The sequence below is a fragment of the Crinia signifera genome, chromosome 5, assembly GCF_055691185.1.
Source record: "Crinia signifera chromosome 5, ASM5569118v1, whole genome shotgun sequence".
Taxonomy (NCBI): domain Eukaryota; kingdom Metazoa; phylum Chordata; class Amphibia; order Anura; family Myobatrachidae; genus Crinia; species Crinia signifera.
The window spans coordinates 291,882,888-291,908,967 of record NC_139221.1 but is presented as its reverse complement, the minus strand read 5'-3'; the positions used below and the strand labels follow the sequence as shown (position 1 = coordinate 291,908,967).

Below are 26,080 nucleotides of genomic sequence, written 5' to 3'. Positions count from 1 at the left end.
GCCAATATTTTTTCAATAAAAATCTATTTTAAGCACCTCAATGTAAGATTGCATTATGTAAGCTTGCAGAGTTTATTATCATTATTCTGATAAGCAGTGCTGAGTATTGAGTGTGCATCTGCAGTTCTGCAGTTAATTCATTTTTTTGCTGTGTGGTACTACAAGTCTCAGCATGATAGTATCTCTTATTATGTTTGGGATGTACAGTGTAAGGTCCCCCCCCCCGCCTTCCCATCAGATCTGATGCCATGTTCCGGTTTCCTCCCACAATACAAAAATATGCTGGTAGGTTAATTGTCTCCCTGCAAAATTAAGCCTAGCGTGAAGGTGTGTCTCTGTACATGTGGTAGCGAACATAGATTGTTAGCTCCATTGGGGCAGGGACTGAGGTGTAAAGTTCTGCAGAATATGTGTGCGCTGTATAAATAACTGGTAATAATAATATTAATATTCTAGAAGGAGTGACTCATATCTGTCCACATCAGCTGAATGTTATGCAGTACATTATACAACGTTTTGCAATGAACCTGTATTTTTACTGTGTTGTGTAAAACAGGTTTTGGACATACACAACTTTTTTTGCTTTGAGGCATTCTAATAGACAAACTGGTAGTGTCAGACCATTACATTGTCACTGTCCTCAGGAATATTTGATAGGGTTCCCTGTGACCGTAATGTAACTGTGTATCAATCAAGAGAAGTTCTGCACGTTTGTTAACAAAAAGTCCCTTGAGAGAAATAACTGAGCGTTGGGATCAAGTTGCCTGAAACATTTACATTGATTAATACCCTTATGTGCCTGTGGATGCAGGAGACAAGTCGCTTCATGCAAGGTATGAAGTCAAATCTATCTTCTCATCTTACACATCAGCTCTGTGGTTACTATAAACTAGGGATTTCCCAAAGAGTGGGGTTTGGAAGGAAATGAAGAAGCAGAAAAGTTACAATGGAACCATATAATGGGGTGTGTGGGAGAGGAAAAGGGGAGCAGAGTGAGGTGTGTGGGATAGGGGAAGGGGAGCAGAGTGAGGGATGTGGGATAGGGGAAGGGGAGCAGAGTGAGGGATGTGGGATAGGGGTAGGGGAGCAGAGTGAGGTATGTGGGAGAGGGGAAGAGGACCAGAGTGAAGTGTGTTGTATAGGGGAAGGGGAGCAGAGTGAGGTGTGTGGGATAGGGGAAGGGGAGCAGAGTGAGGTGTGTGGGATAGGGGAAGGGGAGCAGAGTGAGGTGTGTGGGATAGGGGAAGGGGAGCAGAGTGAGGTATGTGGGATACGGGAAGGGGAGCAGAGTGAGGAATGTGAGATAGGGGAAGGGGAGCAGAGTGAGGTGTGTGGGAGAGGGGAAGGGGAGCAGAGTGAGGCATGGGTGATAGGAGAAGGGGAGCAGAGTGAGGTGTGTGGGATAGGGGAAGGGGAGCAGAGTGAGGTATGTGGGAGAGGGGAAGGGGAGCAGAGTGAGGTATGTGGAATAAGGGAAGGGGAGCAGAGTGAGGTATGTGGGATAGGGGAAGGGGAGCAGAGTGAGGTATGTGGGATAGGGGAAGGGGAGCAGAGTGAGGTATGTGGGATAAGGGAAGGGGAGCAGAGTGAGGTATGTGGGATAGGGGAAGGGGAGCAGAGTGAGGTGTGTGGGATAGGGGAAGGGGAGAAGAGTGAGGTGTGTGGGATAGGGGAAGGGGAGAAGAGTGAGTTGTGTGGGATAGGGGAAGGGGAGCAGAGTGAGGTGTGTGATGGGAAAGGGGAGCAGAGTGAGGTGTGTGGGATAGGGGAAGGGGAGCAGAGTGAGGCATGGGTGATATGGCAAGGAATCGCCCAGTGACAGGGGTGTGTGTGTGTGTGTGTGTGTGGGGGGGGGGGTCAGCTGACATCACCGGATAGCGGTGTCTCTGATCTGCGAGCACTGGAGAAATCATTGATTTGATTTCATTGAAATGATTTTTCCCCAGCTGCGAATGGATGATTATGCAAATGAAGCCAGCTGCACAGCGTCTGGTGGACTCGCAAGGCTGCAAAATTTGCTGCCTTGCGAGCCAACCAGAATAAGGTCCTTATAGTTTCTATTCAATCTTTACTCGCTTTCAAAACCTTACACAAGATGTGCAAAAATATATGCAAGTGATACTATTTCCCATAAAATATGGTTTCATTCCTGTAGGAAGATGGAACAATGAGATGGCTATGGAGCTTTTGAGCACATGGAAAACCCATAATGCTTTGCACATTCTGTCACTTTGAAAAGCTTGATATGGTGCAAATGAACCAAACCGCTCTGATTGACTGCACAGCCTGTTGCAGCCCTCTGACACCTCACACCAGGCAGCCATGCCGTCCTCTAGCAGATCTCTCCATTAACTGAGCACTGATTCAGCCTTTCTGCTCCTGAGACATCTGTTAAAATGTATCAGAACCTTCAATGCACATCTGGCAGCTTTAATACGCAGCCTTTAAACTTGGCGCTTTTGAGAAAACCCCAAAAAAGAAAAAAAAAATGTAAAAAGTATTTTGCAGACCTGGAATAAGTGACAGACATTCCTCTGCCTGTCTCAGCTTTGTACCCTGTGTGGAGTTATGCAATTATCCAGTAATTGTTGTATTTTCTCTATTTAAATTCATATTTTAATCACATGAGGTCAGCGCCGCCCCAAATTCGTCTATCTCTGGCCAAGATAAAAGTCAGTTCAACCATACCTCCCAACTGTCACGATTACAACGGGACAGTCCCGATTTTCGGGTCCTGTCCCGCTGTCCCACCCGCGGCAGGCATTGTCCCGCTGCGGGGGGGTGGCAGTTGGGAGACCCCCCAATCTAATAGAATAGACGCTGTGCACATGCGCACAGCGTCTATTCTCGTATGAAAATGAGGTCGCGGCTAATTAGCATAAGTCGAGCCCTCATTTGCATACGCCCGCCCCCTTTTCGGACGCTCGCGCGGAAGCCGCGCGAGTGTCCCTATTTCCCCAACACAGAAGTTGGGAGGTATGGTTCAACCCAGTGATGGCTAACCTTGACACTCCAGCTGTTGTTTAACTACACATCCCAGCATGCCCTGCTACAGTTTTACTATTTAGCTATGCTAAAACTGATGCAGGGCATGCTGGGATGTGTAGTTCAACAACAGCTGGAGTGGCAAGGATAGTCATCACTGGTTCAGACTGACTTTTATCTTCGAATGGCAGAAAAAGCATTTGATGCTGCCGAGGGGATTCGGACGGCGAGCAGCCCTGTTCATTAGGCCCTATATGTGTTCTGGGTTTACACCCTGGGATATTGGGCTTTTTGCCTCATTTTACTGCTGATATCCCAGTGTGTGCATGTGTGGCCATCATAAGCCATGTACACACGGCAGCAATGTTTGCTGAAATCGCTGGGAATAAGGTCGCTGGCGACTACATTGCCAGTGATGGGAGTGTGCGCACTCCCGTTTTCAGCCCCGTACTAATGGCTGATCGCAGGAGCTTGCTCCTGCGACCAGCTGATTACCTCTGCATCACCGCCGGCAGAGGTTCATTTTCATCAGCGACCATCTCTGGTCACCGATGAAAAGGGGGCATTGAGCGATATATCTCCCCCGTGTATACAGGGCTTTACTGCTCAGGGAATATTCAGTGCTGGTTATATAGATTCCTGGGCACAAGCCTGACAATACGGGGCCCTCGTTGCAGCACCTGGCCCCCTGTAGAGGTTACCTATAAATAAATTCATCACATTTAACTGTGATAAAAGACTGAAGCGATGTTTACCGGAAAGACAGATTGTACCACATGGAAGAGCTCAGGATGGAGGGTTGGTAGTGTTGTGCGCACGTAGGGATAGGGAGTGGGATGCATTTGTGCAACGTGCTAGTAACAGATGACTGGAAACAAATCACCGAGCTGCACAATATCTTCCCTTGTTTACCTCTCGGCTGCTCAGTCTGGGTAAACAGCAGTAAAGTCATCTCAGCTTGGAAGGCTGTAAAAAGAGGGCTTAAAGTACACACTGTAATCCAGAGGAGTTAGATGTAGGGTTAGTACAGGGACACACAAATGGTTACATAATTACACTGCAAACAAAACTCTGTAGGTAATTGAGGCTTTTACACTTACTGACATAGTAACCTGCACAATTGTAGTTCTCAGGTGCCGGGCATGTTCTTCTAAGTAGTGGTGGCTGTTTGTGGGCTGCAGCATAGACCATGCTGTTCAATGGGGGGCCGGGGGAGCATTTAAACATAATGGCACTGATTCTGATTTACTCGGTCCACCACGTGTCTGCACGGGGGAATGATGGTTTGGCTCTGCGCATGTGCATATTGTTATTTGCGCATGTGCTGGCCTTTTTCGCAGACACCTTGACTCACCTCCAGTGCTCAGCCAGTGGGCAGCGGCAGGCAACAGCATGTCAGTGCTTCAAGCGGGTGCCGGCGCCCACACAGAACCTGCTGCTTCTTCCTCCCCCAAGCGGCTGCTGGGGCTGCCTTACAGTAGTTACACCACTGGGCACACATTGCATGGAACTGGCATAATATCAATAGTAGTTCGGCAGATGTGTACACAGATATGTCTGTGACAGCGATGCGAGTCAGTACTGCAACACACCTGGATATCTTCGAGATATATCAACATGTCTGTGTGTACGGGCAACGCGACAACCACCCGTGCAATGGCTGCCTAGTGTCTGCACAGACATACAGTATTAAGTGGCTGATTGGTAAGTGTGTAAGTTCACTTATTTGAACACTATGTCAGTGGATATGCCTACTGGCAGATCATGCGGCATTGTGTGTACCCAGTTTAAGGTCTGTCTGTGATTTCTCCTGCATCTTTTTATGGGGGAAATTTAATACTGTAGGATGAGAGATTCAGAAAGTGAGAGATTTGGTAAGACATCGCCAGTTGTTTTAAAGCGGCGATCATTTACACTGCAAAACCAGTTTGATTTTGCAGTGTAAATGATCGCCGCTTTAAAAAAACTGGCGATATCTTACCAAATCTCTCACTTTCTGAATCTCTCATCCTATTACATTTCACCTATGTTTCTTTCTTCAATATAAAATGTTGGCACCTCCAATACCAGATAGTGTTTTATATAATTATATCTCCCAACTCTGGCCTCTTCCAAGCTGCCCCCATCACCTTTCCCTGTATGTAGGTAGTATGGGGGAGGAATTGAAACAGTCTCTCTCTGTATTTTTAGACACATATACCAAAAAGAGCTAAAAAATCCCTTCAACAAGCAGCATGTATTTGAAAAACCAGTTTTCTGGGCCGTTCTCTCCTGAATCCAGTGAATAATCAGGTTTTAAGGATCATTTAGAGTTGCAGAACGTGCTGAGTGACATTTGGCGCCTCCGGTCATTGCTGGCTGTGTAATACAAACCACCCTTCTGAGAGTACAAATGCATCTGCTGACTTGGGTCAGTGTGCTCTGCACTGAGATTAGGCTGTGCCCTTTGGTTTTATTGCACTTCTACAGTACCAATATATTCAGCGTTCTGTGTGTACAGTGCTAGCACACTTTTGGGCCAAATGTATTTAGCCTTAACCAGTGATAAAGTGCAGATAAGCAACCAACCAATCCGCTCTTACCTGTCATTTCTCAAACAGAGCTTGTGACATGGCAGTTAGGAGCTTATTGGCTGGTGCTTTCTGTATAACTTGCCAAATAACTAGCTTAGCCATACTGTACAACTGCTTACCCAGGCTGCCTAGGAGATTGCAGAGTGGAATGGGAGGTGCAGTGGGGACTCGGCTCTGTGAATTGCATCCCACATAAAGCCTGATAGCAAATCCTGTCAATGAGGGGCAGAATTATTAAGCTTGGTGAAGTGATAAACTGTCTGGTTTTTATCACCGGCCAATCAGCTCTTACCTGTCATTTTTCAAACCAAGCCTGTAGCTTCACAGGTAGGAGCTGATTGGTCGGTAATAAAAATCAGACAGTTTATCACCTCTCCAAGCTTAATAAATCTACCCCATAGTCCTCAGACCGCTTTTACATTCTTTCCAGGACCCATGGGTTTGCAGAAAGTTTGATGCTGGAGAGTTGGGCGGAGAGAAGGGATGATTCTTTCTCAGTATACTCTGGGTGTCTGATTCAGGCCCTCACACTGTCATCATTTGCTTGCAGATGACTGACGGTTTTTAGGACTGTGCATGCTCCAGAGGTCACACTGCAAAGGTGCTGCGATATTACTGTGACTTCTGGCTCGGCAAACCTCCCGACCTTAGTCATTTGCAATTCGGGAACTAATCCGAAAGTTGTTGGGGCTGCAAGCCAGGTGGGTGTGGTCTCTGGCACTAGACATGACCTAGCACCGTGACTCCCATTTATGTACATTTGAAGGTGGGCTCAGAAATTGCCGAGCAGCTGGGCAGCATTCGTCTCATCTTCTGCAGAGCATGGCATCTATTTACCGATCACCAGATGCTCCGCAGAGCTGAGTAGTGGTGATCGCCGGCTCCCTCACTGCCCCCCACCTGCGAAACACTGACCTGCGGAAAGGACAGCAGGGCAGTCTCCCATTGTAATCAGGACATGGCACAGTGCCCAGGATACTGCAGCATAATCCACGTGGGGAGGAGACTGGGAGCATTTCTTGATCAGAGGAGTCCATCAGTTTGGGGGCACGCTGAAGCCACCTGCGTCCTCAGAGGCAGTTTCAGTGGCCCCAGCAACACAGTTTTGATGGACAACCTCTGGGTTACAGTATATGATGAACCAAGGGAATATTAAAAAGGAAGAAAATGTGTAAGCCCTGGTATTATCCCTGGAGCACTGGTATTCAGCGGAGTAACTATAGCACCGCAGCCCCCGCCACCGCGGGGGGGGGGCGCTGTGCATGTGGGGGCGCCGGGGGCTGCGGTGCTATAGTTAAACCCCCCCTCAATCCCCCGCAGACTTACCTATCGCGCTGGTCCCGGCGGCTCCGTTCTTCTGCTGAGGACCACCACAAAATGGCCGCCCCCATATAGCACACAGTTGTCTGCTGTATGGGGGCGGCCATTTTCTGGTGGTCCTCAGCAGAAGAACGGAGCCGCCGGGACCAGCGCGTTAGGTAAGGCTGTGGGGGATTGAGGGGGGGCTTGCATGGGCGGCGGGGTAGGGGTGCTTGGCGGGGAGGTCGACGGGGGGGGGGGCAGCTACGCCACTGCTGGTATTATTACTGGAGCACTGGTATTATCACTGGAGAACTGGAATTATCACTGGAGAACTGGAATTATCACTGGCATTTAGAGAATCTAGGTAAATCCATAAGACTCATATGGGTATGAGAGAATAACTCTGTGGTGGTGCATCCATGAGAGTGAGATAGAGCGGGAAGCAGCTCCCGTTGTGGATCCTTCCTTTATCACAATCCTATTATCTGTCATATCTGGTACTCTCATTGGGTCTTTCTCTATGTGTCTGCGCTACTTGTATCAGACACACCCAACAGTAGACCAAAAGTTCGTACCACAAGGCATAGTAAGGAGGTCTGCTCACACAATCACAATACCAATCAGGTATATTTTATTTCTTTATTAACAGTTTCCTATATAGCGCAGCATATTCCATTGCGCTTTACAAAAGGAGACAGTGATACAACAAACAGGGTATTTACAGAGAGTCAAAATGTAGGAGGGTCCTGCTCGCAAGCTTACAATCTATAGGGAAATAGGCATTGATACATAAGGATAGATACTGTATTCCAGAATGCAAGGTTCCATTACTGGTTCTGGAATTTGATAAGCTTGCCTGAAGAGATGAGTTTTCAGGGAACGCTTATAGGTTTGGAGACTGGAGGAGAATATATGTATATGGTATAATTAAGAAACTATTACCAAAGGAACTATTATCTGCACATGATATTATGGCTGTTAACCAGATATTCTTTACAAGCTTCATTAATTTTTTTTTTTTTGTGCTGATATTATGGGTATAACCTGTATTATGTTAAATATTACTGGTCAATGTATTATTTACATTTCCTGTATTTTAGTGTATATGTGGTATTTGCTATGTACCAGGAGAAATTACCACTTATTATAGTGAGGATATTAAGTTAGAGCAGTGGTTCTCAACCTCGGTCCTCAGGACCCCCCCCCCCCCCCCCCAACAGTTCATCCTTTCCAGGTCTCCACACAGAGGGGTAGATTTATTAAGTTCGGTGAAGTGATAAACTGTCTTGTTTTTATCACCGGCCAATCAGCTCCTACCTGTGAAGTTACAGGCTTCAGTTGAAAAATTGACAGGTACGAGCTGATTGGCCAGTGATAAAAACCAGACACTTTATCATATCACCGAGCCTAATAAATCTACCCTAGAATCACAAGTGAAGTAATTAGCCCCACCTGTGGATCTCTTAAAAAATGTGTCAGTGAATAAAGAGTGCACCTGTGCACCTGCAGGGTGACCTGGAAAACGTGAACTGTTGGGGGGGTCCTGAGGACCGAGGTTGAGAACCACTGAGTTAGAGGGACCATTGGATGAACAGGACAGTTACAGGTGCCCTTGTACAGCACACTGCTGGAGCCCATTTGCAGCTGCAATCCAAACAATGTAATAAAAGGGGTCACTTTTGCCTACTTTTGAAAACTAGTTTCAGGGTAATTATAGCTGGTAGTAGAGTTTTGCACAGTGCCCCACTGAGGGGGCGTGTCATGCTCCACCCAAAAGATGTGTCTAGTTCCATATATGGAGAGAGTGTGAAAAGAGATTGGGAACGTGGCACCTAGAAGCGTGGGTGTGTACTGCTACATCTGAGGGGAATCTTGTAAAATGACTTATATCCTAATGTAGATGAGCCCCAAAGCAGTTAGTAAGAGCTACTAGACTTGGTAAAGTGCTGGGAAATGGTGCTGATGATTCAGTGTAACTGTATCTATCTCTCATTCCTTTTTTCCCAAAAAATGTAACAGTGTAATGTGGGCTAGGTGAAATGAGGGATTTTGGTAGACTATGCAGGGAGAGAGGGAGATTGCTGTTATTTCAGGGAGTCTCCTGCAGAATGCAGGAGGGGAGGTAACTATGCGTCACATACATACTCTCACACATACTTACAAACATACACATACACACATACTTATACAAACATACATATATATATATACACATGAATAATTTCGTGCCATATGATTGATTCATTTCCAATCCTCTGCTTCTCCCAGTTGTTGAGAAGATGGTTTGCAAATCAATGTCATTATGTTTATTGGCTGTCTTATGGTAGAAATGAAGCTTGTAATTAGACAGTGCTTAACACTTCTATTTGTGACCGGGAGAATCCAGCCAATGTGCAGGAAGTCATTATGTAAAAACTTCCCCATACCTCTTCCCTTATTCACTGACCTTCAGCAGGCAGCCATCAGAGATGGTGACCTATGATATGTTCTAGAAATAGAGTGATCCATGTTGGAGACAGACACCTCTCAATGCTGCTACTTGAATGTTGTTTTTCCATCATAAGGTCTCTTGCTCCATGGCGTCAAATTCCAAAGGCGCTCTAGTGTTTTTAACACCGTTGTCACCGTGGTGATATTTCTCATGTCGGGAGTGTTGCAGTTTGTATTGTCATATTAATAATGTCAGAGGACATCATTGCGTGTTTTCATCATTAGGCCCCGCCCTCTCATTGCATAATGCTGCGAACTGCGTGGGGTTCCTCGAGAGCTCAAGGGTCCCCTGAATGTTCTAGCACAGCAGGTGGGCCTATATTATGTACAGCAAGTGGAATGATGATGCTTTGTGTTTGACTGCCCCCAAGCCAAGGCAGTTCTATCCACAACATTCCAGAACTAACAGAACCCTTTAATGTTGGAATCTAGAACTCTAGAGAACTTTGGTGAAGGATGGTATGATTGTGACCATATCATTATTCTGTGTAGATTGGACACTGCCATATGCACCCCAGCAAAGTCACTGAAGTGTCGGCTTGCAGTCCTGTTGGCAATGGACAAGCAGTGAAGCGCAGTATTTTTATGCTGTAGATGTCTCCAGTGTGTGCCCCAATAAAATTGTGTATTTGCAGATGGAAAGGGCTAGCTTGGCTTCCCAGTCGCACTGACCACACCCACTGCAACATAGACACACCTACTATGATAAAGCCACACCCCTAGTGCGCTGCATCTATGCCACTGTGTCCTTATTAGTAGATAACCAATATTGATAGGCATGGCAATCCATGCAGGTCTCTTTTAGCGGAAAGACCACCTCTGCAGGGTACAAAGTTTATTTGCACAATTACTACTTATGTGTTGGATTTTACTGATAGTAGCTAGTATGACATGTAACGCAATCTCTGAGTACAAACTTATGAGACAGGAAACAACTGAAAGGCATTCATTGCTCTATGTTTGTAAAGGTTTGGGCACCTTTGCGTTTCATTCATTACTTGGGGGGGTGATTCAGTCCCGCTCACTGCAGGCCAAATTTGCTCCCCTGTCCTATAGTGCGGGTTTGCACACACACACACGTGAATATGCACATGTGCAGACCCCTGGAGGGAACACATCCACTTGCATGCAAATGCAGGGATTCGCTCGGCAGGGGGGCATGCACTTGTCGGGGCGGTGTTAACTTGCTCGCAAGGGCAGCTAATATACACTGCCTAGCGAAAAGGGCTGAATCAGGCCCTTGCTTTGATGCCTCAAAAGATTGAACTTAAGGCCCATACACACTGGGTGACGTTGAGCTGAAAGTCGCTCAAAACAGCAAGTTTGCGCTGCTTTCAGCTCAAAGCCGCCCAGTGTGTATGCCCGGGCGATGAGCGGTGAGCGCTGCTGCGCGCTCCTGCATCATCGCCAGGAAAGCTGTTCATCTGCTGGTAATACCAGCAGATGAGCGGCTTTGAGGACGGCTTTGCATAGCTCTGCGCAAAGCTGTCCTCCCCTGCCATCGGCTCTGGGCAGGGGGAAAGCCACTCAGTGTGTATGCACTGATCGTCTTTCCCCCCAGTGATGATAGTGATCATCGCTGTCCATACATGCTGGGCATAGCTACCCAGTGTGTATGGACCATAGGTATAGGTCATACTTGCCTACTTTTGAAAACTAGTTTCAGGGAGATTGTAGTTGGTAGTATAATTTTGCACAGCACCCAATTGAGGGGGCGTGTCATGCTCCACCCAAAGGGCGTGTCTAGTTCCATATATGGGGCCAGATTCTCTAAGCTTCAAAAGTGATAAAATGGAGAGTGATAAACAGCCAGCCAATCAGCTCCTGCCTGACATGTCACAGACTGTGTTGAAAAATGTCAGGCAGGAGCTGATTGGTTCGTTGTTTATCACTCTCTATTTTATCAGTTTTGAAGCTTAATGCATCTGGCCGATGGAGAGAGTGTGAAAAGTGATTGTGAATGTGGCACCTAGCAGCATGGGTGTGTACTGTGATATCTCAGAGGAATATTTTTAAATGACTTATATCCAAATATAGATGAGCCCCAAAGCAGTTAGTAAGAGCTACTAGACTTGGTAAAGTGCTGGGAAATGGCGCTGATGATTCAATGTAAATGTATCTGTCTCTCATTCCTTTTTTCCCCAAAAATGTAACAGTGTAATGTGAACTAGGTGACATGAGGGAGATTGCTAGACTAATGAGGGAGAGAGGGAGATTGCTGCTATTTCAGGGAGACTCCTGCAGAATGCAGGAGGGGAGGTAACTATGGTATAGGTTGTGCTTTATGCAAACATTTGGTGAGACGTGGAGACTGACCTGGTAGTTTTGCTGAAGTTTTGCAGAAAACTGCTGAAATATATATAGTTCTTCTGTTTCCCTTTGAAACTAGAAATATGCGAACATTAGAATATAAGGAGACAGGAGAACATGTTTTATGCTGTCTTACTCAAGAGGACATGAGAAATGACAATGCTTCTCCCGTAGTTATACAGGTTTACTTGTGTTAATCCAGTTGTTCTCAGCGATTCTGATAAAGCTGAATGCTTATCACTTGTTATATAACATGTACTCCCTGTAATGGTAGGGAGCGACATCAGAGGCTTCTGTCTGACTTGATATCAGTCTTGTAGACCCGCTACTGTTGGAATCGGAGAGGGTTATTCACATTTGGTCACTGATTTCTGAATTTGCAATCCTATTGATTATGGAATGACAGCCCATGCGCACAGATCGTAGGGTGCACGCGTGAGTCCAAATAACGTCAAAATAGCATATGGAACTAATCGCAATTTGAGATTGGACTTTAAAGGTAGGCAACCCTCCCAACTCGTAGGTTAAATTTACTAATCAACTATATCAATTTTAGATCATTTGTAAAATCATTCGAAAATTGATCAACATTGACAGGTTGTTTTACGGATGTAATTCCATTGAAAATAAAAAGTTGATTTTCGGTAAATTTTTAATCCAATTCCAATGTTGATCTCTTTTTAAAGTCTCAAGTCAGAAAGTTATATCCATTTCCATTTAAAATCAACTGCAAATTGACATACAAATATCTTATTGGATACCACATGCAAGAAGCTGCTGTGGTTCCTCTAATTCTGGTTTTCATACATCTCTGATGGTGGGGTGCACACAATGGTTTTCATGGACATCCAATGGTGGGGTGGTGGTGGCCCTGCTTCTGGTCCATAGCTGCCTACACAAGCAGTTATGTATGCATCTAGTCCCGGGGTAGCTAAACCTTTCCTCAAGATCTACCAACAGTTCTTGTATTTCAGGCAACATGTGGATCTGCAGTAGCAATGAATGCAGCAGGTTTGAAAATGTGACAGTTAGTAATGACTACACCTGTGCACCAAGCTAGGTGATTTGGAAAACGTGGACCGTTGGTAAATCTAAAGGACCGGTCTGGCCATCACTGGTCTAATCTATATTTGTGATGGCATATTTGAGAATAACTTTTTTTTATGTCAAAGATTAACCTTACAGTATGTCACTAGTTTTCTTTGTACATGAATGCATGATAGTTCAGGTTTATTAAAAAATTCTGCAAATGCTTTGCGAGTACTGTTGGAACGTTGACAATCATAAAGCAATCTATAGCTGTGTAAAAATCATTAGCCAAAGTGCGTGTGAGGGAGAAATGTTGTTTATGGTTATTATATGGCTGTAGGGATTGTGCGTTATATCACTAACACAGCAGATCTTCAGAAATGATGTTCTGATTTTGGGAAATATTGAATGGCTGCAATAAATCCCTTCGCTTAAAAATGTAACAAGTACATGTATAATGAATATGGGGCAATAAAATGGAAGCTGCAATAAACGGATGTGTCGGAATACACCTGGAAGGTGTTTTGATATCATTTATAATGCTATTAAATAGAATGAAAACACAGGGGGCTCATCAATTACACGCCAGACTTCTCTCTCAGATAAAAACTGTTGCTAGGTTTCAGTGACTTCACAAAAATGGCTGCACGTATGGAGATTTGATGTTGGTTCCTCCTTATTGGAGACAGTAATGGGATCATAACAACTGTATGAACAAATTCTGCCAATATTAGTAATATCTGCATGATAATGTATGTTATAGAGAAATTAGTAGCAGAAGAAATGTGAAAGGTTGCAAATTGCAATAATCCCAGTATACTTTGAGATTATGGCGGTTATTCTGGTTGATTCGCAAGGCTGCAAATTCACAACCATGCGAGTCCACCAAATCCCGCCTTGCGAATGGTGGCCGGGTCGCCACCCATTCGCAAGGACGATTCCCTCGCTGGGCCTGCGATTGGATGTTACACAGTAACATCCATTCGCAGCCTAGGGGATCCACCCACATCATTCGATGGTCAGTGACCATCGAATGATGATGAAGGTGCGCGCATATAAAAGTGACTCTCAAGTCACTTACATATGCGTGAATGCTCGGGAGGAAGTGAGTGGGCAGCTGACATCCGGTGATGTCAGCTGGCCACCCCCCGCACCTGCGTCATCGGCCCACATGCGCAGACGCAAAGCATAGGCCCCGTACGAACGAAGGTGGCCAATGCAAACGGACCTGAATAAGGTCCCATGTAACCCAGTCGTATTTGTCCAATGTTTTTTAGACTGCACATGCCCTTATTGACAGGCAGCAGGAGTTATGGGGCAGAGATGGTAAACGTTTGCCCTGTTTTTGGGCATGCCAGAGCCAGTTGGCTGAGAGAAAGGGGTGTTTGAACAATAGCCTGATTCAAGCCCACAGGTAGTCTTGATTCAGTCACAAATGACCGATAGTTTCAGGACTGGTCATGTGCTGGAGCCGCAGTGCGCAGCTGCAGTGATGTCACTGTGACCTGGTAGCAGTGCCCCGGATTCCTCAGCATGTAAGGCTCCGGATGCGCATCATGATTGACATTCTGCAGGAGCTTGAGAATGGAGATGGGGGGGGGGGGGGGGGGGCATTTCTCCAAACAGCGGTACGTTGCAGTTTCACTGGGCCCAGTAGCATAGTTTTGCCGGTCATCCTGGGTAACTTGAAGGTCTGATGCTGCAAATTATGGTTCTGATGTTGATCTTGGCCAAATTAATTTGGAGGACAGAATTTGCATATGGGGCTTTTGCATCCTCAGGCCCATAGTTGCATAGTTCCAAGTTAAAGGAAACCAGATGGAAGGCACTACACAATGTATATTCACAAATTATAGCGGCTTTGCTAATATCAGCAATATTTACCATCCAGTTGTTGCCACTCATACTTAAGCCAAGATTTGGAGAAGTTCTCCGGTACTTCCAACATATGGTTGTGTATTATGAGCTGAATAACATAAATTGTTAAGTGTATATATTTGTCCAAAGTGTCTCTGCCGTCTCTTCTCTGCAGCAGCTTGTTAGAAGAGAGGTGATTCCAAGGTGTCGGCAGACACTATAAATATGTTTAAAATAAGGTTGGATAAACATTTATTGGTTAAAAACTTCCATGGGTACGAATAAGTAACATAATCTGTCTTTAAAATATCAGAACATACTATACAAGGGATAAACTATTATAAACATAGGTTGAACTAGATGGAAGCAAGTCTTTATTCAGCCTCCCCTACTATGTAACTATGGGCCTTATTCTTGTGCACTGCAGGGGGGCAGATGTAAAATGTGCAGAGAGAATTAGATTTGGGTGAGTTATTTTGTTTCTGTGCAGGGTAAATACTGGCTGATTTATGTTTACACTGCAATATAGATCTCACTTTGAAGTAAAACCCCACCCAAATCTAATTCTCTCTGCACAAGTTACATCTGCCCCACCTGCAGTGCACATCGTTTTGTCCATCTAAGAAGGATTTTGTCAGAAAGAGTGAACTAGAATAAGGCCCTCTGTAAGGATTCGGCATGAAAAACCGGCGGTCGGGATCCCGGCGTTCAAAATCCCGACGCCGGAATCCCGAACGCCAAAATCCCGACAAGGGGGGGACGTGGATCTAATTTATTTTCCCTCCGAGGGTGGACACCCACGGGGGGAGAAAGTGTCGGGATTTCGGCGTTCGGGATTCCGGCTTGGGATTTTGAACGCCGGGATCCCGACCGCCGGGATTTAAACTGCATCCCCTCTGTAACTATGTAAGAGCGGGCATATTGTGACAGCTTGGTGGACTTGTCAGTGATTAAGGCGCCCAAGGGATTATATTGGTTACCCTTTATTGTTACCCTTACATAACTTCCTAGAAATAATTCACGCGGACACCTTATCTAAAAATAAGACTCAGACAACCATGGCATAAGTTTAAAATGGTCAAGTTATTTATTTAGGTGGTATGACCCTTGTTAGTCTATCAAAGGGATGGCCAAGACAGCACTTGAGACCAGCACCAGTCAGAGGTGTATGTCAATGGCAGCGACTGCATCGCTCCAATCTAACAAACACACCCCTTACGTAAGGTACAGCCTGCACCGTGACGGCTCCCCGCCCCCTCTAAGGTAGGGCGCGGACACCTCAAGGAAGTGCCCACCGTCCCAGCTCATTTTGGGACTCGCCCACCGTCCTGGCAAGGGGGGGGTAATACCGCACGGTGACCACCTGACACCTCACCCGACTGCTGGTCGAGAGCGCCTTCTCGCCGATTTTTAAACTAAATTAAATTTAACCGAATTGTTTGGACATCCCGAAGGCAATGAGCACCAGAGAGAGGAAAGAAAAGAAAGGATGGGAGGGTGGGAATCCGGATTCCAAGAGGAAGTTCCTCCCCCAAGCTGGACCCTATATACCCCACTTAAGCTACCTCCCCTCCTGGTGCTGATTGGCCCCTATGCACCACATGCTAACTTGCCTAAGAATTACACACTGCTCTGTGTTGCATATGCATCTATGTTTAACCCCCAAATCCCCGGGCTCTTAACTGCACTCTGGCCTATGCAGCCTTCGTTTTGCCTAAGGCGCCCAAGGGATTATATTGGTTACCCTTTATTGTTACCCTTACATAACTTCCTAGAAATAATTCACGCGGACACCGTATCTAAAAATAAGACTCAGACAACCATGGCATAAGTTTAAAATGGTCAAGTTATTTATTTAGGTGGTATGACCCTTGTTAGTCTATCAAAGGGATGGCCAAGACAGCACTTGAGACCAGCACCAGTCAGAGGTGTATGTCAATGGCAGCGACTGCATCGCTCCAATCTAACAAACACACCCCTTACGTAAGGTACAGCCTGCACCGTGACGGCTCCCCGCCCCCTCTAAGGTAGGGCGCGGACACCTCAAGGAAGTGCCCACCGTCCCAGCTCATTTTGGGACTCGCCCACCGTCCTGGCAAGGGGGGGGTAATACCGCACGGTGACCACCTGACACCTCACCCGACTGCTGGTCGAGAGCGCCTTCTAGCCACTGCCAAGGCTCCCCAGACCTAACACAAGGTCGCCCGGGACCAGGCCCGCCACCCCTCAACTAGACCTAATGCCTTACTGTTGCCGAGTTACACCAGAAAAGATGTCGCCCAGGAAAACTTCCATGCCCGCGTCAGACAGGTGGACCCCGTCTGACCTAAACAGGTGGGCCGACTCCCTAACTATCGTGGGGTGCCGCACTGCCCTGCCCCCCATGGCGTTTACCCTCCTGGAAACAGCGTGGTTCACCTTTCGCCTTGCCCTATCTATGGCAACTGCATTCCTGCAGCCCCGCCACTGAAGCCGGGGGACAATATCAGACCACACTATCAGCACTCCTGGCCAAAGGGCCGCAATGTGCTCAAGGTCAGCCGTTATGCTGCAAATTAGGGAGAGCCCCGTATTTTTAACCAGGTCGTTGCCCCCTAGATGTATTATCAATGTGTTGGGGGGCCCTGAACTGCGGGCCTTGGAAACTAATAGGCTATAAAGCCCACCCCACTGAAGTCCCCTAACCCCGAACTACTGCACTGAATTAGCTCGTAGCAGGCCTAAAGCCCTGGAGGCCATGGGGTGCCTGGCCGCCCAAAAGATATATGAGTGGCCCACTACCCAAACTATGTGATGTGATGAGGAAAGGGAAAAGGCTGAAAAAGAAAAAACCTAACGTTAACATCAATATAATATACACTGTAACACAACCAGAATACATGATACAGCCCAAGTGAAGGTGAAAAACTTAAAAAACCTCCGGTGAACTTTTGGTGACAGCCGAATTGAATTAGTTCTATCTCGGAGGAAAAAGTAAAAAATTCACTCCACACCGTCGATTCCAGAACGCTAGCCGTTCCAGAACCGATTGTAAACTTACGTTTTTGGGCTGGCGCAACAGGCGCATTCTACAACTTATCTACCTTATCTATCTTATCTAATCTTATATATTTCTTATAAGCCGATGACTTCCACCTCCCTACCTTCTGTATTGCAGAGGGTGGAAGCCCCGCCGCCGCTGCGCATGTTGCGGCCCCTATGCGAAAGGAGTGTGTCCCATAATCCTGAGCCCTCAGGCCTATGCCGGTCAAGCACCGTCTAAACACAGCCCCGAACTGAAACCGGGTGAGGGGCACACCATCTGTGTGCACCAAAAACTGCATGGCTCCAACCGGCCTAAGAGACATGTAGTCCCTGCACAATGCTACAGGACAAATGGCTTGGTTCACACTGGATCGCAGGGTGGCCCAACTACCCCTCCCCAATTGGTCTGTTTTGGATCTCTGTATCCTACACAGGACATGGTCTTCATGGAGAACCACGTCCTCCGACCTAAGACCAGACTGGGCCTTCTTGCTTGCAGCTACCAGCTCCCCGATCCTGAATGCCCCGAAGAAGGCGAATGAAAAGGCTAACCTCAGGAGCGCAGCCTCAAAGGCGCTATCAGCCACCTTATCCAGACGTGCCACTAATTCCCCCAGCATGCGCTCATCTATAGGCCGCCGAGCGTCAGGAGGCACCGGCCGCTGCTTAGCCCAGCCCCTCAAAGCCTTACTCAATACAAAAGACCCTGTGGGATCCTGCTCCCCTCTTAGCCTGCTGTGAAAAGCTATACCAGCCAAAGCCGCCGCCATAGACGACTTTGACCTGCCTCTTACATAATGGCCCCATACAAATGCAAGTAACTGGTCTTCGACCGACTTTCCGCCAGCGTCAGGTGCAGACTGAAACTCCTCCCAGTCCCTCCAGGCCGCCGTGTAAGCCCTGCGGGTTGAGGGCGCCAGTGACAGCAGTGCCAAACCCTTCATGCCGATTCTATGATCTGCCATACAAGATTTGGACACCTAAGCCCCAGGGGTGACGCCTCGGGAGCCAGCTCCCGAAACTTTGTAAACTGAAACCTAGACAGGGCGTCAGCAATAGTGTTCTCTATGCCTGGGACATGTCTAGCCCTGAAATGTATGTTGTTCTTCAGGCAATGAAGTACGAGGTAACGCAGTAACCTAAGGGCCTCGGGGGAAGCCGCCCTCTGATTGTTAATTGCGTGTACCACCCCCAGGTTGTCACACCAGAACACTATGTTCCTATTTGCCAATTCTGCCGCCCACAGCTGCACTGATACTATGATGGGGAACAGTTCCAGCAGCAGAAGATTGACCGTGAAACCCCTGTCAATCCAAGACTGTGGCCACCGTGACACGCACCATTCCCCTTGAAAATAAGCCCCGAATCCTGTGGAGCCAGCAGCGTCTGTAAAGAGCTGCAGTTCCTTGCTAGATTCGGGCTCCGTGGGCCATATTAGCTCTCTATTAAATTGCCCCAGGAATGTGGACCACACTGCCATGTCGTCTCGCATTTCCCGTGACAGCCTGACCGTGTGGTGGGGGTCCCGAACCCCCGCCGTGGCCCTCTCGAGCTTGCGGCAGAATACCCTACCCATGGGGATGATGCGGCATGCAAAATAAAATGACCCTAGCAGGGACTGCAATATTCTCAGCTGTATCCTTTTCTTCTGCAAACACTCAACTATCAACCCCTGAAGCTTTGTCACCTTATCCTCAGGTAAGCGGCAGCACCCCGCAGCCGAGTCTATTTCTATACCCAGATAAGATAGGACCCTAGTGGGGCCCTCCATCTTATCCTCAGCTATAGGGACCCCCAGTTCCTTTAGCAGGGAAACCGCCCGGGACAATATATGGGCGCAGGTGCCGTCATCTCCTGGTCCCACAAAGAGAAAGTCATACAGGTAATGGGCGACGCCCGCACAACCTGTGCTGCTCTGTATGCACCAGTGTAAAAACGTGCTGAATTTCTCGAAGTAGGAGCAGGAGACAGAACAGCCCATAGGTAAGCACTTGTCTATATAAGAGCCACCGTCTAACCTGAAACCCATGAACCTAAATGACTTGGGGTGTAATGGGAGGAGCCTAAACGCGGATTCAATATCCAGTTTGGCCATAAGTGCTCCCTGGCCGAAACCCCGGACTATGTCCAGTACCTCGTCAAATAGCTGGTACTGCACACTACAAAACTCATCCGGGATGGCGTCGTTTATGGACGCGCCATGGGGGTGCGACAGGTGCTGTATCAACCTGTACTTACCCGGGGTCTTCTTAGGGACCACCCCGAGAGGGGAAAAACACATGGCAGGAAGGGGATCCCCTTGGAAGGGGCCCGCCATCCTGCCCAGCGCCACTTCAGCCCGGACCTTCTGTCGGACCACATCGGGAAAATCCCTGGCAGACTTGAGGTTCCTAATGCAGGAAACTCTGATTCCGTCAGGGATAGGGAGAGGGAAACCAAAAATAAACCCGTCTAACAAAAACCGTGCGTCAGCCCTGTTGGGGTACGCCATTAACCTGCGAGCCAGGGCCTCTACCACAATTGGGGAAGGGGCCTTACTTTCCGCCAGTGCCGGCGTCCCCGTGATCCCCACCTTTGGCCGCAGACCTGCAGGATTTGGAGGGGTGCCCCGCCCCCCCGCAGTTACTGCAGTCGTGACGGAAGCGGCACTTGGCGCCCCTGTCACATTTGCCTTCGTTGTATGCAAAGCACTTCCCTTTGCCGCCGGTTTTGGAACCGGGTTTGGCCGCAGGAAATGGCTTCCTGCCCGAGGTGTCTGAGCTATGCTGCCCCTTGCCTATGACCTCGAGCCATATCTCCACGTGCTTGCAGCCCATGGGCATGACCCTCGACCCGGCATGGGCGAGGCGGAACTTCTCATCGTAGTTCCGCCAAGCCTGCCCCTTATAATCCGTGTACGTCTCGTTCACCAGGAACAGGTAGCGCAAGACGTTCACGTGCTCCCCGGACCTTGTGCTCAGGTAACAAGAGGAGAAGATTAAAAAGCCTTTGAGCCAATTGTGGAAGCCTTTAAAGGCCGCCTCGCTACCACTTCCCGCCTTCTTGGCTGCCTCAAATTCTTTTTTCATGTCGACTGTCAGTGTAAAGAAGTCGACAAACTTTCCCCTTTTTATCTTATCCTTTATACCCTTACGCAGGCCCCTGGCCATGGCGGTATTGGTGCAATGTACCATATCGCCTGCCGTGGTAGCTACTTCTGGCTCCGCCTCTTTCCTAGCCCGCTTAGCGCCACCCACTTTCTTCGCAACCGCGCGCGCAACCATTTTTGCAAACTTGCGCGGGCGCTTGGGGGACCCAGACTCGTCACTACTAGCCGACGAGTGGGAGGAAGAGGATGCACACTCTGAGGTATTATTGTTCTCACCGTCTCCAGAAGCTTCGCCTTGAACCACGGGATCCCCCCGGGCTGTGGCCCCCGTCCCCGCAGAAGTGGATGCCTCTGCTCTCGACGTGGACGCCGGGGTCTCAGTCGTCCTGGGAGCCGGCGCTGGGACCCTGGCTATGGCTGGAGCCGCCACCGGTGTTGCTGGCCTGGATTCCGGAGCCCTCCTGGACCGTTCTGTATCCTCTTCCTGACCGAAAACGACACTCCCGCCACCGACAGAGGATACCTCGGGAGATAAAGGGGCAGTGTTAGGACCATATCCTGAACCCGACACCCTCGCTGACCCTCCCGCTGCTGTACCAGAGCTCCCCGGGCCCCCAGTCGCATAAACCTGGTTGACCCGTTGAGCCTGGGCATACATGTTGGGGTGAGTGTAAGCCGCCCCTTGAAAAGCCTGCTGTTGCCCCCCCGGGCCCTGTGGGTGCGGTGCACCAGCACCCTGCCATGTTCCCCCGAAATACCCCCCGGGAAACCCGCCACCTGCCCCCGCTGTTTGGGGGAAGTAAGGAAAAGGGGGCGGTTGGGTCCCTGCGTAGGGCCCGTACTGTGAGTTGGGCATAGGGTACCCCCCTGCATTCGGACCGGGAAAAGCCCACTGCTGTTGTTGCTGCACGGGGGCTTGCATATATGCCTGCTGACCCGCACCAAAACCCGTGTGGCCAAACCCCCGGTGTCCCCCCTGCCCCGCCGGGGCCCCGGCGAAGCCCTGAGGGGCCGCAGGGAATGGCTGCTGGCCCTGATGCCACTGCTGTTGCGGGGCCTGCCAACCTTGAAAGGGGGCGGCACCGCCATCTACCCGGCCGCCGACGAAAGCGTCCCCACGGCCACCGTCCCAACCCAAGGGAATGAGCGGCCCCCTAACTGGGGCCATGATGTGTGTCAGGGCGGCCAAAGGGGCCTGACCCGCGTCGCGCTGCCCCCTTGTATTCACCCGCAGAGGGCTCCATGTGGGGCCCCCTGTTATGACTTGCAGCGGACTCCCTGGGCCCTGCACCAATGGGGTACTAGTCCTGGGGGGCACCCCCCCATCCCCCCCGCTAATTGAAACCCCACCATCGCTCACCCCGCTGCCTGAGGCGCGCGGGGTGTCTATTGGGGTCTGTGCCACCTGCGCTGGCGTTAAGACGCCAGCAGATGGCGCCAAAGCGCTGTCCCCAGCAGCGCTACTCGCTGCTGGGTGCCCTGCATGCGCTGCTGGCGCAGCGTGCTCCCAGCTCACAGCAGAGCCCTGCTGAGCCGGGGAGACGCTTCCCTGCGCTGGGGAAACATGTCCCCCAGTGATGGAGTGTGCAGGAGACGGCCGTCCTGCTGCCTCCCCTGCCTCCGCCGCGCACTGGTACAGTCACCAGTGGGCGGGCTGCGTCTGCCAACCACCGTGGAGGTGGTGCAGATCTCTTGGGGCGGCCGGACATGATTGCAGCTGCGCGATATATACAGGCCTAAAAACAAGGTAAAATGTACTTAGCTTCGCGTGCTGCACTGTGCAAATCCGGATTCCAAGAGGAAGTTCCTCCCCCAAGCTGGACCCTATATACCCCACTTAAGCTACCTCCCCTCCTGGTGCTGATTGGCCCCTATGCACCACATGCTAACTTGCCTAAGAATTACACACTGCTCTGTGTTGCATATGCATCTACGTTTAACCCCCAAATCCCCGGGCTCTAAACTGCACTCTGGCCTATGCAGCCTTCGTTTTGCCATAACAGAGGATTGCAGCGTTAGCTTCTTTTCACCTGTTAGAAGTGCCATCCGGATGCTCATAAAAGACATGGGAGGTCCTGTAGTAGAGCAGGTAGGTATCACTGCATAAAATATTGATCATATCTGAAAATGTACATTTTGGGTCTAGTTGTCCTTTGAATTCAATAAGGAACAGTTTAAAACTTTGAATTGTTTCTTTGTTTTTCTTGCTTACATTTGTTGTTTCATCAATACTAAAACTGGGGCACTTTAAGGAAGGATGGATCCTTAGTGCTCAAGTCTCGAGAAACATGGCAGCCGCGCCATGTTCCTGGGAACACCTCCATTACACATGTGCAAATAACCAGAAAATGCCATTTTCCTTGTGATTTTTTTGTGCTGGGCCGGCAGCGGGGGACAGACCAAAAACAAACAAAACTAAAGTACCACTCCGCCGTTTGATAGACGCTGGTGTATTTTATATTTGAAATGATACTTCTACATTGTATGGCCAATTAAAACCAAGCGTTATCCAGACTAGCTTCTTAGTGATGGACTGCACCTGTCTTCATGTCTACTCCCTGTCTGTAAACTTGGTGACGACTTTTAACCCAGGACAAACAATTGTAATGCTAAAAAATAAAAAATATAAGGTTACTGTGCTGTGCAGGCGTCAGATAAAGTTTCAGCTTGCTCTACAATATAGCCCCCGGCAGTGTTCTTACTAGCTCAGGTCACACAGGTACTGGCTGGCAAAATTTGTTTTGTAATTTGCATAAAGGGAAAAAAATTGTAAGTCACAGCTGGGCGACTCCCTGCTTCACGTGGAAGAGGAACTCCTGAGCAGGTACTACACAGAGCTGGATACAGTATGTGCAGCAGATGGGCAGCTGCCAGTTTTGTATGAACTTTATTTAAAAGGACAAAAAAAAAAACATATCCTCACCTACAGATTTATTTACTCTCATTAACTAGAGCTCTGGTGATTTCACTAGATCATTATTCTAATGAAGTGTAGTAATTACAGTGATACCGCCTCATTTATTCTTTTATGTTCAGCATTTCCTTTGCTTATTTAATTATTACCAGTTATTTATATATCGCACACATGGTAACCGCTATTGCGCTCCCATGGCGTATAATGCGCTCCCATGGAGAGGTACGAAAGATGGAAACTTTGGGATTTATTTACTAAGATGGAAGTTCTATTGGAGATGGGATGTTACCCAGAACAACCAATCAGAAACTACTTCTTATTTATTGGGCACCTTCTAAAAGAGGCATGTCCAAACTGTGGCCCTCCAGCTATGGTGAAACTACACATCCCAGCATGCCTTGCCATAATTTTAGCATTCCCTAATAGCAAAACTGTGGCAAGGCATGATGGGACTTGTAGTTAAACAACAGCTGGAGGGCCATAGATAGGGACACACCTGTTCTAAAAGATAATAGATCTGATTGGTTGCCCATAGCAACATCTTAATATGTGTGTGTGTGTGTGTGTGTGAGTGTGTGTGTGTGTGTGTGTGTGTGTGTGTGTGTAGGAGGTCCAGCAATGCAGCATAGCGCCAAGTCAACACAAACACATACACGTACATTATAGTTTTAGTAAATTGATTTTCATTTGGAGGCTTCCATTTAAGTACAGGTGATTGATTGCATTACTGGTGGCTTCGCAATCTCCTAAGAGCAGGTTCCCTAAGCGCCGAAAGGAGTTAAAGAGTTCATAGAGTTAAGATGAGAGTCGGTTACTATAATGCTGTTATAGAGAGAAGAGAATTACACAAAGTAACATCAAAGGATAACCAGCGTGTGGAGATTTCGGTGCCCCTCAGCATTACGCTTCCCTCTAATAGTCATCCCTTATTGTTGCTGGGATTATTCTGTGCCGGCAGTGAGCAAGGGAGAGGATTGTCTTCTGTCTTGTTTAGGTGATCTAGATTCCAGAGAAGATCTGTGCTTTTATGGGCAGACGAGATTTAGTAATTTGCACACTGTAACTCCACCTACTGCTATTCAGTGTGTTTCACCCATGAAAAACCAGTAATGAGACACTGAGGAGAAGTGTGTGCTGTAATATCCGGCTACCTGGTGTTAGGCTACAGATGAACGTGTATGCACAAGACGGCTAGGGAACGTGTACTCTCCATGGCTCCGCACAAAGCCGTCAGGCACAACTAAGCTTTCGGAAATGGAGCAAGTCCCATCGGCAGACAAGAAGCTGCGGTCCGAGAAGAGACTGGTCTCCCTCTGCTGTGCTGGAGGCAGGCACCAATCAGGAGTCAGCAAGGTAGAACTCCCTAATAATATTTATGGCAGTTTAACTAGATTGTAAGTGAACAAGCTCTCACGAGCAGGGCCCTCTTCCCTCATGTGCTTTTCCTTCTATTACTTAAACCATCGTTGATGGCACCAAATCCTGCGGTTTTCTGCCACCCTGATACTTATTCCAGTGTCCTCTGCTGATGCAGCTATATTTATGTACCTGTACTTGTCCTCTGCTGATGCAGCTATGGTTATGTACCCTGTACTTGTCATCTATTGTATTCAACTGTAAGTCACTGTTTTGCTTATTTGTTTGTGCTATAAAGGATAATGATAATAACATTCTAATAACTTACTTTATAACTTACTTTATTACTAACAGCAAGGTGGCTCTGCTTGTAATTTATAGTAGGGACTTGGGTTTAAATTTGGTACAGTCAGCTGCCCCGAGGGCTCTTTATTATCTGTAGATTATTACAGAGCAAACTGACTGAGTCTGTAAATGGAAACAGTATGGAAAATTCGGTGACTGGTTTAGCAGAATTGTTTTTCCATTGTTACGGGAGCTGCAGTTCTGTTGCACCTGACGGACGGGATAGGCCAAACTTTTTAAGGAGAACTTGAAGTCGCTTCAGAATCCTGTCACTTTAAAGAAGATTCCTTCATTCATTTAAACTTTTCCTATTCCTCTTATTTATGAGAGTAAGTTATATATTCTTCATCACAGTTAGTTATATTCTTCATCACAGGTGCCATTCTTTGTGTGTTTCAGTGTTACATTAGGTGCCTAGAATACAATTTTAAGTAATATCGCTTTTTCTCTTGGATACAAAATTGGCTGCACTCCTCTATCCAGGGCTGCCATCAGGGGGGAACTGCCAGGACTACAGTCCCGGGCGCAGGCAGTAAGGGGTCCATCCTTGGATTCATGCCAGGCTGGAAGCTCATTGTAGCTGGAGCATGGGCAGGTGGCCATGAAGAAGGAGCTGGCGGAATTTTGAAATAGGCGCCATCCGCAAGTCAATTGGAGACTGGCAGTCAATCTGGAGCCGCAATAGGTCCTTCCTATTTTACCAGTCCTGGTCCCCGCAAATTCTGTTGCCAGCCCTGCCTCTATCTAATCCTCATTCAGCGAGAAATGCGCCTAGTAGGCAGGCACCACTATTCTGGGTGACACCAA

At 48.0% G+C, this 26,080-nt stretch overlaps 1 protein-coding gene across 11 annotated transcripts in view; it reads left to right on the top strand.

Moving 5' to 3' along the window:
* The window catches only part of KIAA1217 (KIAA1217 ortholog), a 632,840-nt gene that overhangs the window by 375,982 nt on the left and 230,778 nt on the right, over positions 1–26,080 (top strand). The window contains exon 1 of one of the 11 annotated variants that reach the window (XM_083189274.1): positions 24,628–24,925. The exons of the other annotated variants lie outside the window; for them this stretch is intronic. Within the exon in view, the coding sequence (XP_083045400.1) occupies positions 24,827–24,925 (99 nt within the window). The 5' untranslated portion in view covers positions 24,628–24,826. Of the gene's footprint in view, positions 1–24,627; positions 24,926–26,080 lie in introns of those variants that run through there. 11 annotated transcript variants of the gene reach the window in all.